The sequence below is a fragment of the Herpailurus yagouaroundi genome, unplaced genomic scaffold (assembly GCF_014898765.1).
Source record: "Herpailurus yagouaroundi ecotype Mexico unplaced genomic scaffold, PumYag 166, whole genome shotgun sequence".
Taxonomy (NCBI): Eukaryota; Metazoa; Chordata; class Mammalia; order Carnivora; family Felidae; genus Herpailurus; species Herpailurus yagouaroundi.
The window spans coordinates 26,048,594-26,066,112 of record NW_024412407.1 but is presented as its reverse complement, the minus strand read 5'-3'; the positions used below and the strand labels follow the sequence as shown (position 1 = coordinate 26,066,112).

Genomic DNA, 17,519 nt, shown 5'->3' with positions numbered 1-17,519 from the left:
GCTTGTACCTTCTCATTCAGTAGGTTAGAATCTGTATGTTCTTAATTCAATACACCAGCTCTGGCTTCCTAACCCAACTTTGTCAAAAGACAAACTGGCCACAGCCTACACTAACATATACAACTATTCAATTGATCCAACTAGCTCTTTAGATACTTCTCTCTGAAATGAAGACTAATAGACTTCCAAGTTGCAAAAAAACACATCAATTTGCAAGGCAGAGGACAAAAGCACAAATGTATCTAAATATTTAAAAGCTATAATAAAATCAACAAACAGATAAAAAATATGTTCTATCCTCCTATCCTTTGCCCTGAACAAATATACCTGCATAACCAACTGGAATGCCAGGTGTAAATTTAGGCTTCTCAAACTCCAGCAAGTTTGATACTGGGACATGCAAACCCCCAGTCCCATTTCCAAGTTCCTTCCACAGCCTCTGCCTCCCACAAGGAGCTGCTCCTTGGCCATCCCTTGGGCCTAGGAGTGCACACAGCAATGGAAAAAGCCACCCTGAGGATGAGGGATGGAGAAACAACTCAAGCAGGCAGGTAGGCTGTGGAAGTGGGCTTCGGTCATTTGGGCAGGGAATTCCTGCCTCAAATGTAAATCACGGGGTCGACAAAGTCCCCCTCTGGCCTTGCCCCTTTGCAAAGGGCTGAGACCAAAGGAGGAACAGAGTGAGACCCCCGTGGCTCCTCCTGCCAGAGTCTAAGCGGGGCACTAGTGAGAACCCTAGCCAGCTCTCACATAAGCTTTCAATAGAGACAGCTACTTAAAGTAAGCTTCCCCAAAGGCATCCCCTCACTCCCCTCCTTTAACCAAGACCTAGACATCCACCAAAGTACAATTCATCCACTCCTTTTCCAGTAGCCAAAGTGTTTATGGTTTGCAGTTTCCAGATTTAGCTATTCGTTGCATGTTTTCTGGGATTTTTAAAAGTCCTATGAACTAGGTTGGTTTTGTTTCTCTAAAGCAGTAATTCCCACACAGGGGCAATTTCTCCCCCCAAGAGACATTTTGCTAAATCTGGAGACATATCTAGTTGTTTCATTTAGTGGACAGAGGCCATGGATGTTGCTATGTGTTCTGCAATGTACAGGACAGCCCTCTGCAACAAAGACTTATCTAGCCCAAAATGTGAGTAGTGCTGAGACTAGAAAACTCTACTCTAGAGTAAGAACTCTTTCAGAATAGAGAGGATGTCATTTCCTCCTTTGATCTCCACACAGCCAAGCAGAATATTGGACCTCATTAAGTATTTGTTAACTGACTGACTGATTAGCTATCTGGTCTCACACCTTGCTGAAACGTTCATTCACACAATAACTCAATGAAAATTAGTGAGCCAGGAACTGTGTTCAGCTCTAGGAATGCAAATATCAATGAGCGAGCAGAAATGGAAGACAAATAAACTGATACTTCTAATACAGCACCACTAAAATGCACCTGTCACTACCAGATACTTGTATATCTATGTATTAATTATGTCTCCCCTCAGTAGCTCATAAACTTCAAGAAAGTATTTCTTGAAATTCTTATAGTTATAGTTCCATACCTATAGAACTATAGTTATAGTTCCAGCATCTTATATGGTAATAATGGTAGACACATCGTAGTAAATATTTTTTGAAAAATGAAAGAAATGCAATAATATGTACAAGGCATTTAAAAAAAAACAGAAATGAGAAGCTTTTAACGCAACCTGGAGAGGAAAAAAGGAGTAAGAGAGGCTACCTTGATGAGAGCTGATATGGACTAAGCACTAATTATATGCCAAAAGCATTTTTCAATGCATTATCTATCCTAATGCTCACAGCAATTTTACAAGAAGCCACACTGTACAGATAAGGAAACGAACAGTGAGGGTGGACTTGCTCAGGAACACAGCAAATGGTGGAATCAGAATTTCAGCACAAAGGTCACTTTGGGACCTTTGCTGTTAACCAGTAAATGCACTGTCAAGAAGTAAGGATTGGCCAGATGAAGGACAAGGAGTTGTGGCCTTGAAGGAAAGGCATTCCAGTCAGAGTGAATGACACCAGTAAGATCAACATAGCCTGACTTGTTACAAGGAACCATACCCCTTACCAGCATTACTATACTATAAGAGGAACGTTGATGAAACATGATGTTGGAGAAGTAAGCATGGCCAGATCATAAGGGATATGGGTAGCAGTGCCCCATTTATCTAACATTGTCAGGGAACGAGCATAAGGCTTAGAGTCAGATAGCTCTGGGTTGGAAAACTGACCCATCATTTCGTGAATGGACCTATCTGAATCTGTGTTTCCTCATCCATAGCACAAAGAACATACAAATACCTACTTTGTAAAGTAGCTACGAGAACAAAAGATAAGAAATATAAGCCCTGAGAACTGGGCCTGGTATATTGTATGCATCCAGTCAGAGTTCATGATTTATTTTTGCTATTGCAAGTTATTGCTAATGACTTTTTTTCACATTTGTAAATCCACAACATAATTGAAGCTTATTTTAAACACCAAAATTTATTAAACTATCTTTTTCTTTCTTTTTATTTTTAGTGTTTTATTTATTTTTGAGAGACAGAGAGAGAGAGAGAGAGAGACTGAGAGAGACAGAGCCTGAGCAGGGGAGGGGCAGAGAGAGAGGGAGACACAGAATCCAAAGGAGGCTCCAGGCTTGAAGCTGTCAGTACAGAGCAGGACTTGAACTCACAAACCGTGAGATCATTACATGAGCCAAAGTTGGTGCCCCAAACTATCTTTTTCTTAAACTACTTTTAAAGTGAATCCCAGGGCACCTGGGTGGCTCAGTCAGTTGAGTGTCCGACTTTGGCTAAGGTCATGATTTCATGGTTGGTAGGTTCAAGCCCCATGTTCGGTGTTGGGCTTTGCATTGACAGCATGAAACCTACTTCGGATTCTCTCTCTCTCTTTCTCTCTCTCTGCCCCTCTCCTGCTCACACACACATTCTCTCTCTCTTTCTCTCTTTCTCTCTTTCTCTTAAATATAAACATTAAATTTTTTTTAAAAAAATAAAGTGAATTCCATAAATGTCCCATTTAGCAAACATAAACCTTACATCCCATATATACAGATGGCTGTACCTGCCTCCCACCCCCTCCACCCCCAGTGCTGTTCTGTGGCCACCAGGGCAGCTGTAGAAATATCTGAAGCTTCTGGGATACACAGATTCAAAAATACAGACAGAAAAGTTGGCACATAAAGCTAGACGTGCTTAGAGTAGTATTTGGTTCAGAATTTGGGAAAGGAAAGAGGAACATCATGGCTTAGAGTAATGGTTAGCACCCAGTGAATATACAGAATGTTCAAGGCACGTGCGTGTATTATCCTCTATCCCCCAATCCACCAGTAACAGCGATGTGCCAACTCTACTCAGAGATGACACATCCAATGCTCTTGGATACCGGATGTTTGTTCATTTTTCATAAACCACACCTTAAGCCCATTCAGAGATTGTGACCTGGCTTCCACCCACCTCCCAGTCTACCTTCCTACCACATTCTCTGTGGGAAAATTAATACCTTTTTATACAGGAAGCACAGCAAGCATTTCCACACCTCCCTGCTTCGGCCTTTGCTGCTTCCCTGCCTAGAATATCCTTCTGCCCTCACCTCTTACTCTTACCCTATTTCACTATCCTTCAAGGCTTAGTGCAAACACCATCTCTTCTCTGATTTCCCTCCTTCCAGCAGAATTAAAAGCCATGTTTCCATGAACTTCCCCAGTACTTTGCTTGATTGTTATAACAACCATGTACAAACAGAGGTATGTGGCAAGCAGCATTCTAGGTACTTTCTAAATGTGACCATGTAATTTTCACTGCAAACTTGTAAGAAAGTATTACAAACCTATTTTACAATGGGGAGTCTGAAGCTCTTTAAGTTGAATTTACCAATGATCGAACAACCAAAAAGGAAATCAGCTGGAATTCCAACCACGTTCTTTCAGCTCCCGAATCCGTAAATTTTTCTCTCCACTATGCTGCCTCTCTTTGATGTCCCTATGTCCAGTTGGTTAATTAATTATACACAAATATGCCTGTCCCTAGGATTATGGCAAATTCCTTGATGCCAGGGACATGGGCATGTTCCTCTTTATAAATGTGGATGATAATGTATCCATTTATACAAGATTGTTAGGAGAATTAAATGAGACAGTACATTTAAAGCACATTGCACAGTGCAATGCACATTATAAGCTCTTAATAATTTGTTGGTTTTACTGTTGTTGTCGTCGTTACCATGTCTGATGCCAAGGATAAAGTCTGTCACGTAAATTGTGAGCTGAAGTTTCTTTCTGAGAAGCAAATCAAGTGGGTAAGGCCCTGATGGAAGAGACAAATGCCACTTTGGCTACTACTTGGCTACTCATCCAGAAGCAACAAGAGTTGCAAAGAAAGTCTCCAATATTTCTATGATAGGGCCAATTGATCCCTTAAACTTTCTGTTACCATGTGGAGGTTACAAAAACGTCCCATCTAGTTCAAAACTCTTGCAGCTTTGTTACTTTCTTCCTGCCTTGACCTATGCGATCTGCCAAGGTTCCCCCCAGCCACCCGCTAAGAAGTCATACTTGAAGTCTGAGCCAAGAGAAGAAAAATCACAAAAGCAAATGAAAGCGCAGAGGACAAAATGTAATGTGAAATTCTAATGCTTAATGAAATGCTCTAATTAGAGCATAATGAAACACTTTCCTTTGTCCTCATAGCATTTAACAGAACTTTAAATCATCCTATTGCTTTACTCATTCGTTTTTGTCAATCAACCCCTAGTAGGAGGTAAGCTGTCTCAGAGAAAGCAATCCTGTTCACTGCTATCCTCCGGGGCCTGATATCTGGTGCACAGTAGTCATTCATTAAATGTTGGTCAACTGACTGATTGCAATGATTTGTATGTATGTATATATGAATATGTGTATGACTTTATACATATACATAACATCATTCCACGGTTCGTAAATAAATATACATATCTCCATACTTAAGTGCATACAGTACATTTGTGTACATATATTTCTATCCGTGCAGAAGATGTTTTAGACTGGAAAACACAGACACCTGTTTGCAAAAATTGTGTCTTCTTAACATCATAAAGGCCTCTGGCTTACCTATCTAATATTTTAAAAACATACAGTACTGCCCACATACTAACCACCCATTTTTTTAATGGATTTTATTAAGCATGCAGAGTACAAAAAATTTTTTGACCTAACAAACCAGGATACCTTTATCTTTCAAATCTCCTTGTCCCTAATTATTAGCTTCAGTGTAAAGAAGAGGGCAGTAGGAGCAAAATATTGACCAGTAATGTTTCTCTGAAAATTTGGCAGGTGAAACGCTTCAAATTCTTATGAGCTTCCCAGCAGTCTTTATTTAACTTGTAACATATACAAAAAGGTGTAATTCATGACAATTATAATAATTCCATTGACTGGGTAAATGTGCATCAGGTTTTTTTTTATTTAAACCTATACCAACCCTGCAGAGTAAATGTTATTATCCCCTTTTATAAATAAGGAAACTAAGACTCAAAGAGAGCAGCTTGCCAAGGATACTCTGCTGCTTATCTATCTAGTCATGGCATACTCAGTCTAGAAATTCTACTAGTCTAGAATTCTACTCCAAAGCCCAAACTCTTTTCAATAAGCAACGGGGCCTCTTACACAGTTTTACAGACATTTATCTTGAGGGATATGTGGTAAAGCAGTTTTTTACAGTGTATGGACTTCAATTAGTAATTCTCGGCACACAGAGGCTAGACTCAATGACAGCTAAACACACTAAAGATTACCCCAGGCTACTGACAGCAAGGGACAAATGCGTCTCAGAAACGATCAGCCTGTGTTTCTCAGAATATGAAGCATTTTCCACTTGAGTATGTCCTGCAAAAGAAATGTATTCTCTAAAAGAGCTTCATTATTCCTCCTTCAATCCAAAAAAATGGACTCTTTCATTGCAAACCAATGGGAAGTTCTTAACTCATTTCCTTATATTTCTTGGAATGAAAGTGCTTTCTGTCTTTGGAGAAAAGAGTTGCCGGATGCTATACCCTTTGGGTGCCTTTGAGTCAAACAATCAATACGGTGAAGGCAAGAGAAAATTAGCCCTTATAAACTTTTCAGGGGTGTAAGGTTATTTTTAAACTTCATGATAGCTGAATTCTAAAGAGAGGGAAGGAAAGTCTTCCCTCCCAGTTTAAAGAATTCAGCTGCCTTCCTCTAAAAGAATTGGCTATTATCTCTTTGACCTTCTTTCCAGAAGCAGGCCAGAGAAGAAAGAAACCATATGTTTAAAAAGTTTTTTGAAATTTATAGATGTTTCTGAACATTTGTAACCAACGGTAGTGAAAATGTTTCAGTTGGCTCTAGGCTGCCCATATACTGCTTTGGAAAAATCTTAGGCAGGTCAAAGGAAAGTACTCTCCAGCCAGACCACTACACTCTCAGGAAGAGCTTCAGCCTTCTCAGCCCTGGGGGCTGAAGGGGAAAGGGGCTCTTGACAGTGGTGTGTCCCCTCAACACACCCAGAAATGTGGAGAGGAAGAGGAAGCCGCACTGCCTTCCCTCCAATCTAACTACACAACCCCTGCTGCCAAGGACTTATTTTTAGACACTTCAGCTGAAATTCCCAGAAAGGAAGGGAAACTACAACCTCTGAGCGATCTTCAGAGTTCTGATTTCCAACCTGGCTTGCATTTTTTTTGTTTGTTTTCTGACTTCAAGTCTCTACCTAACGCCCAACTCCCATCCTCCAGAAGGCATCCACAAGATGTCTAAGTCACAAGAAAAAGAAAAAAAAAAAAATAGAGCTGAGAGCTGTAGAGCCTTATGTGATGAAAATTCCAGCTCCCACACATCAAAGGGACATGACCTTGGGGAAGTAACTCCTCCTTCTGAAGACTCAGTTTGTGGTTTGTAAGATGGGAATAATAATATCTGTTATTAGAAAGTTGTTGAGGTTTCAATAAAAATTGCACAGTACCCAGTTCTTAATAGGGCATCAGTAAGGGCTCTGTGTTTTGTCACTGGCACACTGCACAAAGCAGCGGGATCCTGGCTAGGTGTCCATGTTTTTCCTGCCCAAGATTTGTCCATCACTCCTTCATTAGTGATTTGTTACCAACCACTCACCTAACCTCAGGAAGATGCCTCTTAGCTGCTTCTAGTTATCTATAGTTTCAAACATCTGCAGCGCCCAAGAGCTAAATTCTCATTAAGTACAAAGGACAAAGTTAGCCTGGATTCTCCTTCCCACCAGTTATCTGCAAATCGTTGACTATAACTCAGGCTGGGGAAGAAACGCTTCAGGCTTTACATGGGCAAAGCAGGTGTCTGCACATCTCTTGGGGTCAGGGGTGTAAGGACCCCTGACTAAAGTCTTCAGGTTTAGAAATGGCAAAGAAAGGGGGTAGGATAAGAAGGACTGGATGAAAGAGTTGCCTCTGCAAGGCAGTCCTAGCCAGTGACCCTGTCCTCGGCGCACCGGGAGTAAAGGACACGAGCGGGGAGGAGCTGCAAGGGGAGGAGTACCTGAAGACTCTCGCTGCTGTCTGGTTCCTTCTCCACGCCGTGCCCTGTTGCAACACCCCTTGTACGATCTCCTTCTCGTTGGGCAGTCGGTAGACTGGGAAGACATAGAGCCAACAGAGGACCACGACGCAAAGGGCACTGGCTCCCACCGGCAGCCGGGTCCTCGGGAACTTCCACGCCAGTACTGCCATGGCCCCTCTGGACGTGTGTCGCCGGGCCCGCCCGCAGGGGCTCATCGCAGCCCCGGGGTCCCGAGGGGGCGGCTTCAGCACAGCGTTAGGCAAAGTGGCAGCAGAGGGTCCCCCCACCGCCGGCCCCCCATGCACACACACCTTCCGCTTTCTGGCTTGCACTGGCACGCACGTTTCTTCGGCCCCCACGGCCCCAAAGGTCAGCGCAAGGATTTTTTTAAATGCAACTTTTTCAATGGTTTCTTTCTAGGGGAAGTGGCCGGGGGGCGAATCACGAGCTACGGTCATGGTCGCTTCCCCTGCAGAAGGCGGGCGCTGGGGTCTCGGAGAGCGCAGAGAGCGGCCGCGGCGAGTCGCTCCCGCCGGTTCTGCAGCATCACTGTCGCCCTCGGCGCGGGTCCGGGGAGAGGCTCGGCTCCCTCCCAGACTACTGGCCCGCGGCGTCCGCTTCTGAGAGATGCTCTGGCGCCCTTCGCCGCCTCTCCCCGCCTCCCGTGCTGCTTCACCGCCAGGCACCCCCCAGACACGCTCCCCGCGCCGCGCCAAGTCCTTGGAAATTTCCACCGCGGCCCGGGACCGCTATCCTGCCCCGGGCCTCTCCGCCTTGCCCGCCAGGACCCTCGCTCCCCACCCCTCCCGGAGAAGAAAAGAACTCGCTCTCATCAGTTAATTCAGCGGCGCGCCGCAGCCTTCCGCTGCGCCCCGGACTTCGCAGACAAACGCCCGGGGATTGGTGGAAATCAAGGTCTCCCCCGCCCTCCCCCACCCGCAAATTTGCCTCCTTCGACCCGTTCAGATCCGCGACGCTCGCCTGGAGCGCGCGCCTCTCCCTCCCTCCCTTGTTCTCTGGAGATAGAGGCAAACAATAAAAAATAACCCCCCACTCCCAATGTATGTATATATTTGAGTGTGGCAGAGACTGGCTGATAACCTGACCCTTCGGCACGCGGCCGGCGCGCCGGGGCTATCACTCCGCCACCGTCACCCTCGTCTCTCTACAACCGGTTGGTTATTAACCCGCAGTGAGGCGCGAGGAGGCCGGCGGAGATTTATTCCTTCCTGGGCCCCCACCCCCATTACCCGATTCCGGCGCCCCGACTCCAGCCGGCGCACGCGCGCGCGCACACACACACACGCACACACTCAGATACACTCACTCCGATGCTCACGGACCCGCACGCGCGCGCACGGGGAGGTGCGTGCACACCGGGATCCTCCGCCTCGACTCCGCCCTGCAGGGAAAGGCGCTGCTGCATCCAGATGTGCAGGCAGCTGGTGCCCAAGCTCGCAGACCTCGGGACTTGATAATGCCTCGGAGGCGCGTTCATCTCCTCTGCCATTTAGATTAAAGGGCCGTTTGTTCTTAGACCTCTTCCTCTCTCCACCCATAAGCTAATCGCAAGCCCGACCTTGGACAAGCGCCACTAGCTGAGGGACCCACGGTTAGCCATTTCAGCTCGCCTTGGCGGCCGACGCACAGCTCGGGTACCTCCTAGCGGTTGCCGATTCCATTTGCTTAGGCATCTCATCAAGCAGAAAGTGTGCAGGGACAAAGAAACCCAGCAGCCTACTAACCGGGTCAGCTTAGTCATCAGGAAACCAGAATCTAGGGCTAAAGCACCGTTTGCTCAGCTGACCAGGTTGCAGCACCCCAGCGCAATCTCCAGGGCTGCTAAGTGACCCGGTATCTTTCTCCACTGAGAGCTGAAAGTTGAGAAGTTGATGTAAAGTTATTTACCAAAAATGACCAAACGACCACTATAGTCTCAATATTCCAACACGACTAAGGCCTCTTAGGAGAATTACCCTCCACGACCGGGCATACCCCAGGAATCTCTGTTATTTAGGTAAATCATTAGCGACGGGAGCTACGAAATTCCAACGTTATATCTTACCATAGTGGAGCCTAATAAAGATTGTTTGAAATGAAGATCACCTGAAGTCCTGCAAAGTAACCAACCCACCTTCTTCTGTTCTGAAAAGGCGAGGGATCTTTCCCAGAGTTGCCATAGCTATGGATAAATCACTTGCCGTCTTTTTTCCTACAATGTAAATAGAACACAACCCATCCCAAGGAAAAGAGATACTTGCAGAGCAAATAGCAAATAAATAAGCCAACTACCCAAACTAAGACACTGCAGTTATGAAGGGGCTATGTAAATGTTTCCTCATTCAACATCATGGAAATGCATCAAAGTTCTGTCATATTGAGAGACTTCTGTGATGCAATGTGCTCTTTTTCCTTCTTCTGAAAACCAAGATTCTCTTACCTTTGTTGTCTCTTGCCTAACCCTACAATCCAACCTCATTCCCTGTTTTTCCTTAACATGACCACCAAATCTAGACAGGCTTAGCCCTCACCCTTCCAAGTCACACAGGGATCACTTCAGCACTGTATTGTAGGGTCCACCTCCTTCTTGCATGGGATGTCTTTTTTCTCCTTTCATACAAATCCAATGCATCATTAAAAGCCAACCGAAATGGCTAAAAAATTTGCCCTCAATATGTGTTCCCAGACCACCTAAAATATACACTTCCTGGGATAGGAATTCAGTAAATGTTTGTGGCTTCTTCTCCTATTCCCTTTGACCTACTGCTCTGAACATCTATAGTATTTGCTGGCTCCAAAAAGTAATAAGACATTTAGATATGTTGTACCACTAGCATTTTTCATATGTAACTTTGTCCCAACAACTGGGCAGTAAGAGTATTTGGCCTTGTATATCAAATGATAAGCCTGTGCTCTTGATCCAAATGACTTTTAGTAGGTAGCTTACGTATTATTTTCTATGTCTGCATCTGAGTACACAACAGGGTCTACTCAGGACCTAAACTACTTTTAAAATTCTATAAATGTTTATTTACTGAACCAGTAAACATGATGTGTAAAGCCATTTTATGCCATAAGTAAACATGATGGGAGGCACTTTTGTGACATCAGCATTGTAGTGGAAGCCAGTATAAGGGATAAAAACCACCACAGAATTGAAGCCATGGAGAAAAGAGGAAAAAGAGAAACTCTCATTGAGAAGTCAAGAGAGACCAAGATGTGGGAAGATGATCAGAGTGATTGGGACACAACCAATTTACAAGTCAGCTTGGATGCTAACGGGTATGAAGACGAATATCAAGAGTCACGTAGAAATCTCTCATTAAAAGATTAAATATTGTCAATTAAAGAATTGTCAATGATTGGACAATTAAAAAAAAATTAATGTCATCCTTTCTTCTGAGCCTCTCAAGTTCTTCTTGTCAGAATGGCTTGGAATGGAGGTACAAAAGCATAAAAACATGGCTTTTTCATAGCCAGTTACAACACCAAAGCAAATAGGCTTGTAGAATGAAAAGAGCTATAAATGTAGTTTGTCTAAATAAATGTATTTGCTTATTTCCACTCCCTCTTGTGACCCCACTAAAAGAATAGTAAAGGAATAAAAGAGGCATAAACTCAAAAGAATGACAGAATAGGAAGAGATACAAAAGCAGACAAACGATGTCAAAAAGTTTACAATCAGGTAAACAATTGAACAAGTGATAACTAATAAATCAGAATGTAGGAAGCTCTGAACCTTCAAGTGACTCTGTGTGTGTATGTGTGTGTGTGTGTGTGTGTGTTGGCACAGGGTGGGGTGTATAGACAGAAGCCAACAAGATTCAAGCTAAATTGCACTATAGTAATCTTGAAAGGCTCAGAAATTAGAGGCACCTGGTACTCCTGGAGGTGGAAGTGATAGGTGAAACCAAATAAGAGGTTTGTTTGAAAGTCTTTAAAAAGAGCAGTGCAAGGCACCTGGGTGGCTCAGTTGGTTAAGCATTGACCCTTGATTTAAGCTCAGGTGATGATCTCATGGTTCGTGGGATCAAGCCCCTTGTCAGGCTCTGCACTAATAACGCAGAGCCTGCTTGGGATTTTCTTTCTCCCTATCTCTCTGCCCCTCTCCCACTCACATGCGTGGACTCTCTCTCTCAAAAAATAAATAAACTAAAAAGAAAAGGAGCAGTGAAGCCTCTAGATCTTATCTCCAAATTGGCTTAAAACACAAGGTTACTTCTCTAGAGAAATTGGACAGTACTAGTAAGATGACCTACAGATTTTGATATTTGCAGGTCTCCAATCAGACAGCAATATCCTTGACTAATACCCTATGAGGAAGCCCACCAATTGATAAGCTCTATTCACACAGAACTTCTATCCTCTTTTTTAGCTTCATTCTTAGATATAAGAGTCAGGATCTCCATACATTTGAAGAGAATCTCCAACAGGAACACAGAGACAAAACAAGCAAACAAGAAACACACACAGGAAAACTGGGAGGGCAGCGTGGTGTGGGGGGAATAATGCAGAAAACACAAGAAATCTTCATTAAAAGATGTGATGAATACTTTTACAGAAATAAGAGGTAATCCGTGAACCAAGAACACAAGGAATATTCAGACAACCAAAAATAAAGTCCTTTAAAATTAAAAATATAGTAAACACACAAATTCACAATTCATGGAAGAGTTGAAATATATAGTTGAGGAAGTACCCCAGAAAGTAGGTCAATAAGATAAAAGAGGGTTTTTTTAAGATAATAAATTACAGACTCAAACAGAAAAATAAACATCCAACTAATAGGAATCCAATAGGGGAAAACAACAGAAAGAGGAAAATTTTCAAAGCCATGCTAAAAAACAATCCTAAAATTAATGAATCCATTAAGGGCTCAATAAAGTTAATAAAAAAGACTGATACCAAAGTATACAACAGAGAAATTTTAGAGAAAAAAAAAGAAAAACTTGTGAAAGATTTAAAAACACACACCTACAAAGAAGTAGAAATAATAATGATGTTAGATGGATCAAAAGCAACACTGGAAACTATAAGAAAATGGAGTTAGGCCATCAAAATTTTTAATGAAAATTTTTCCCAAACTGGCATTTCTACACCCAACTCAAATATGAAAAATGTGAAGGCAAAATAAAGACATTTTTAAATGCATAGTCCGAAAAACTTTACTCCTATGCCCTCTTTCTGGGAAGATACTGGAGATACTCCAGTAAAATAATAGGTTTACCAAAAAGAGGGAGCTGAGGATCCAGAAATCGAGGGCTTTCGTGCAGGAGAGACACAAAGGGGATTCCTAGGGAGATAGCTATGCCTCAGATCAAAAGAGCAATTAATTACTTTCAGTTTCAACTCAGACATAACTTGGAAGTTGTAACTCCCATCCTTACAAGAAAGCTTAACAAGCTGAAAATCAACATATTTTTTTGTACTCATCAAAGACTTGAGGTCATAGGGCAAACCACCAGCTTCAGTCTGGAGAAACAGGCAAATCCAGAGTCAGAGCTAAGACCTGTTTGTCTGGGGCAAGAGATGCTGGAGCCATAAATTGGCGGGAACAGCTCAATGATGATTTGGAATTGGTAACAATGGAATTGCTGGAGGCTGAGTGTGAACTGGCATAGGGATGAGAAACTCCTGGGAGTCAAGTAGGCATCCATATTTTCATGAGTTTTATCTCCAGGAATCCCACCAGGTTTTCAGGGTGAAAAACTGAGAAAGATCCTCTTGGTGCTCTAGCAGGGATAGAGAAAGAGTAACCGTTGTGAAATATGGCCAAAGATTCTCCATATTATTAAGAAGGGCACTTGTCGTGTTGAGTACTGGGTGTTATATGTAAGTGATGAATCACTAAATTCATCTGAATACTCCTGAAACCAACATTACACTATATGTTAACTAACTAGAATTTAAATAAAAATTTAAGGGAAAAAAAGTCAATAGCAAGAGGTTTGGCAGTTTCTTATGAAGTCAAACCTATACTTACCCTATGGCTCACCAAACCCACTCAAAAATATTTACTCAAGAGAAACAAAAACATAGGTCAACAAAATACTTTTACAAGAATGTCTGTAGTAGCTTTATTCATAAAAACACAAGACTGGAAATGTCCAAATGTCCATCAATGAGAAAATGAATAAACAAATTACAGTGTCTTTGTATAATGAAATCTTACTCAACAATAAAAAGGAATAAACTATAGATATATTAAGTAACATGAATAACTCTTACAGAAATCACATTGTGTGAAAGAAAACAAACACAAAATAGTATGTATTGTGTGATTTCCTTTATGCAAAGTTCTAAAACAGGCAAAACTAATCATTAGTGATAAAAATCAGAAGAGATTTTTATTACTCGTTGGGGACCAGCGAGTAGGGGTCGACTAGGAAGCAGCATCAAAATATTTCTAGGGTAATGGAGCAGTCCCCTATGTTGATGGAGTACAGGTAACACAGGATTTATGTTTGCCAAAACTGGGTGAACTTAAAACTTCATTCTGATTTTATGGAATGTAAATTTTAACTCAAAATAAAAAATAGGGGTGCCTGGGTGGCTCAGTCGGTTAAGCGTCTGACTTCGGCAGATCAGGTCATGATCTCACAGTTTGTGAGTTCAAGCCCCACATCGGGCTCTGTGCTGTCTGCTCAGAGCCTGAAGCCTGCTTCCGATTCTGTGTCTCCTTCTGTCTCTGCCCCTCTCCCACTTGTGCTCTGTCTCTCCCTGTCTCTCAAAAATAAATAAATGTAAAAAAAAAATTAAAAAATAACCTTAACAAATATATATATTTTTAATTTGTAGCCAATGTGGGTGCAGTGTCCCACAACCGGGGGCTCTTTTATAAACCCTGGTGCTGCAGCAGCTGTGATTCTCAAACCTGGCCACATGTTAGCTATTTATTGGGGAACTTGTATTCTGCTAGTTCCTGGGGCTGACTTACCCCCAGAAATTCTGACTCTTGGGGGGGTGATCTTGAAATCTAAATTTCAGAATAAATTCCAGAGCTGCTTAATGTACACTTGAGGGTTTAGATCTTAGTAGACATTTTTAAGAGGCTGCTATAATATTTGGCCCCAGTCACCTCTGCCATTTTTGAGTTGTGACATGAGTGAATTAAAAGATAAGTATGTTTATTCAAACCCATGTATATTTTAAAAGAATTAGGTGTGAATTGGAAGATAGAGGAAAGGAGCTACAATATATTGAGAGTCTAAGCTGTGCCAGGGAAGTTATTAAGCATTTGACATAGATAATTTCATTTAAATTCTCTAAGAAGCACACTTAACATTTATTATATATTTTTACCACAATCACCAGGATCTAAGCCCTTAGCTATTAACAGTCTTGCCTTTTAAGCTCCAGCAAAACCAACTTCCTTGAAACCTCTTAATGGGCCCTGGGCCTTTGCAATGCCTAGGATATATTTCCCCTTCATCCACCAGATGTACTTCTACACATCTTTAGGGTCCTTATGCATTATATGCAGTCTTTCCTGCTTCTTCCCTTAATCTGTCAGCAGAATTTTATTCTTCAGGTAGAAATTGTATGTGCTATCCTAGGATTTGTAGCAAAGTGTGTTTTGGAATTCTCTTACATGAATCAGAGATAGTCATTGGTAATTAATTTAATGCTAAATGCACTTAAATGGAGAAAACACTACAAATAAGTCTTTGGCAGTCAAAAAAAAAAGGATTCTCCATAATAAATTCCTACTTTCCAGGGAAAAAGACCTTATGATAGCCTTATCCTATCTGAAAGAAGGGTATTTCTCTCACTTCAATCCCCAATGGTCTTCCTGTCTCACCTAACGTGGGGAAAACAAAAACAAAAACAAAACCGATGGTATACTTGCGAAGTGCACAGCCTAGGGACACAGGGCCTCTGAAAGACTGAAATTTCATAAGATAATAGAACACTTTCCCTGTCCCATATCTTACCACCACATTAATAGGGCTCCAGTAGAACATTAATAGATTACATCTAAAAGAGTTACAAGACACAGATTCTCTCTGAGAAGTACTTATGGAAGCTCAAAGTCAATAATAAGACAAAATCAATGATATTAGAGAATTTTGAAGCCTCCAGAGCTTTTAGATATGGAAACATTAAACACAGCCAAACTCCTAGCCAAATTAGCACAAAAATTCATACTAAAGGTTTATTTATCTCTGTTTCTATTATCCAATACATCACATCTGGCTTTCAACATAAAAATGATAAGGCATGCTACAAGACAAGAAAAAAAAGTAAAACAGCATAAAGAGACAAAGCAAGCATCAGAACCAGACACAGCATAGAACAATGATCCAGGTATTGGAATTATCAGACAGGGAATTTAAAATCACTATGATTAAGGTATAAAGGCTCTAATGAAAAAATAGACTATATGCAAGAACAGAGTGTTAATAAGTAGAGAGATAAATAAAATCAAATCTAATAAATCAAATCTAATAAAAAATCAAATTAAAGTGTGAGAAATAAAATTATTACAATAAAAATGAAGAATCACTTTGAAGAATTCATCAGTGACAGGGTATTGCTGAGAAAGAATCAGCAAGCTTGAATATATGTCAATAGAAATTCCCCAAGTTAACTTGTGGGACAATTTCAAAAGGTGTAACATACATGTAATTGGAATAACAGAAAGAAAAAAAGAGAGAAAGGAACAAAAAATATTTAAAGAATAATAGTTGAGAATTTTCCAAAAATAATGACAGACACCAAACTACAAATCTAGGAATCTCAGAGGACACCAAGAAAGATAAATACCAAAAATGATACTTGGGCATGTCACAAACAACAGAAACCAAAGACAAAGAGAAAATCTTGAAAGAAGCTGGGGCGAGGCAGGGAGTGAAATCACCTTATTCATAGAGAGAAAAAAAAATGAATTATAACTGACTTCTCATCAGAGGCCATTTCAGCAAGAAGATAGTGGAGTGAAATATTTAAAGTGCTGAGAGAAAAGAAATCACCAACTTAAAATTCTATGTCCAGTGAAAATATCTCTCAAAAGTGAAGGAGAAATAGAGACTTTCCCAGGCAAAACTGGGAGAATCTATCAACAGCATATCTATCCTACAAAAAAATGTTAAAAGAAGTTTTTTGGGAGACAGAAATGGTTTAGATAAAAAACTCAGGGCTAAATAAAGGAACAGCATCAGAAAAGGAATTAATGAAGGTACAATAAAAATCTTTTATTTTTCTTATTCTTAATGCATCTAAGAGATAATTGCTTAAAATAATAGTAATAATATAGAGAGTGATTATAGCTTATAGATAAGTGAAATAAGTGACAGAAATACTGTAAGGGTCAGGAAGGAGGAATTATAAATACTCTGCTATAAGTTACCTGCACTACACATGAAGCAGTATAGCATTATCTGAAGGTGGACTTAAACTAAAAATGTATACTGTAATCTTTGCAGTAGCCATTAAGAATTGTTAGAAATAAGTATAATTGATATGCTAAGAGTGGAAAAGAGTGGAGAAAAAAATGAAGTCATATAAATTGCTGAAAAAGAGGAGAAAAAAAGAGCAACAAATCTATATTGGAGCAGGAAAACAGAGGACCTGAGAAAGGAGTTCTCCCAGAATGAAACCAAGAGACCACCCAGTATGTGTGAATGTGTTGAAAATAGACACTTATTTTAGTTTGCAGATGAAATATTAATAGGAATATAGAAGACTAAACCAAAGTAAAACTGAGGCAATAACTAACTCCAAATAAAACAAAAAGTTGTGCAAGGAAAGAAATATTCTGATACATTCAATCCATATTCTTAATAACATAAATAATATATATTAATTTAACAAAAACGTGATACAATGATACTGAGTAAGATGGGGTAAGATGGGGGGGTATATAAGATAACAAAGTCTTCATTTTCCTTAGAAAGAATACAACACATAACTTTTTTTTTAAGATTAAGAAAAGGCAACATAAGCACAGTATTTAGAATTAT

The 17,519-nt window shown here is 41.0% G+C and overlaps 1 protein-coding gene across 2 annotated transcripts in view; it reads right to left on the bottom strand.

Moving 5' to 3' along the window:
• ST8SIA1 (ST8 alpha-N-acetyl-neuraminide alpha-2,8-sialyltransferase 1) overlaps positions 1-8,457 on the bottom strand; it is a 138,215-nt gene extending 129,758 nt beyond the window's left edge. The window contains exon 1 of one of the 2 annotated variants that reach the window (XM_040488684.1): positions 7,537-8,457. In XM_040488684.1, coding sequence (XP_040344618.1) covers positions 7,537-7,772 — 236 coding nt within the window. In that variant the 5' untranslated portion in view covers positions 7,773-8,457. The remainder of the gene's footprint in view (positions 1-7,536) is intronic. The other variant, XM_040488685.1, reaches the window with a different exon arrangement.
• Positions 8,458-17,519: the final 9,062 nt, after the last annotated feature.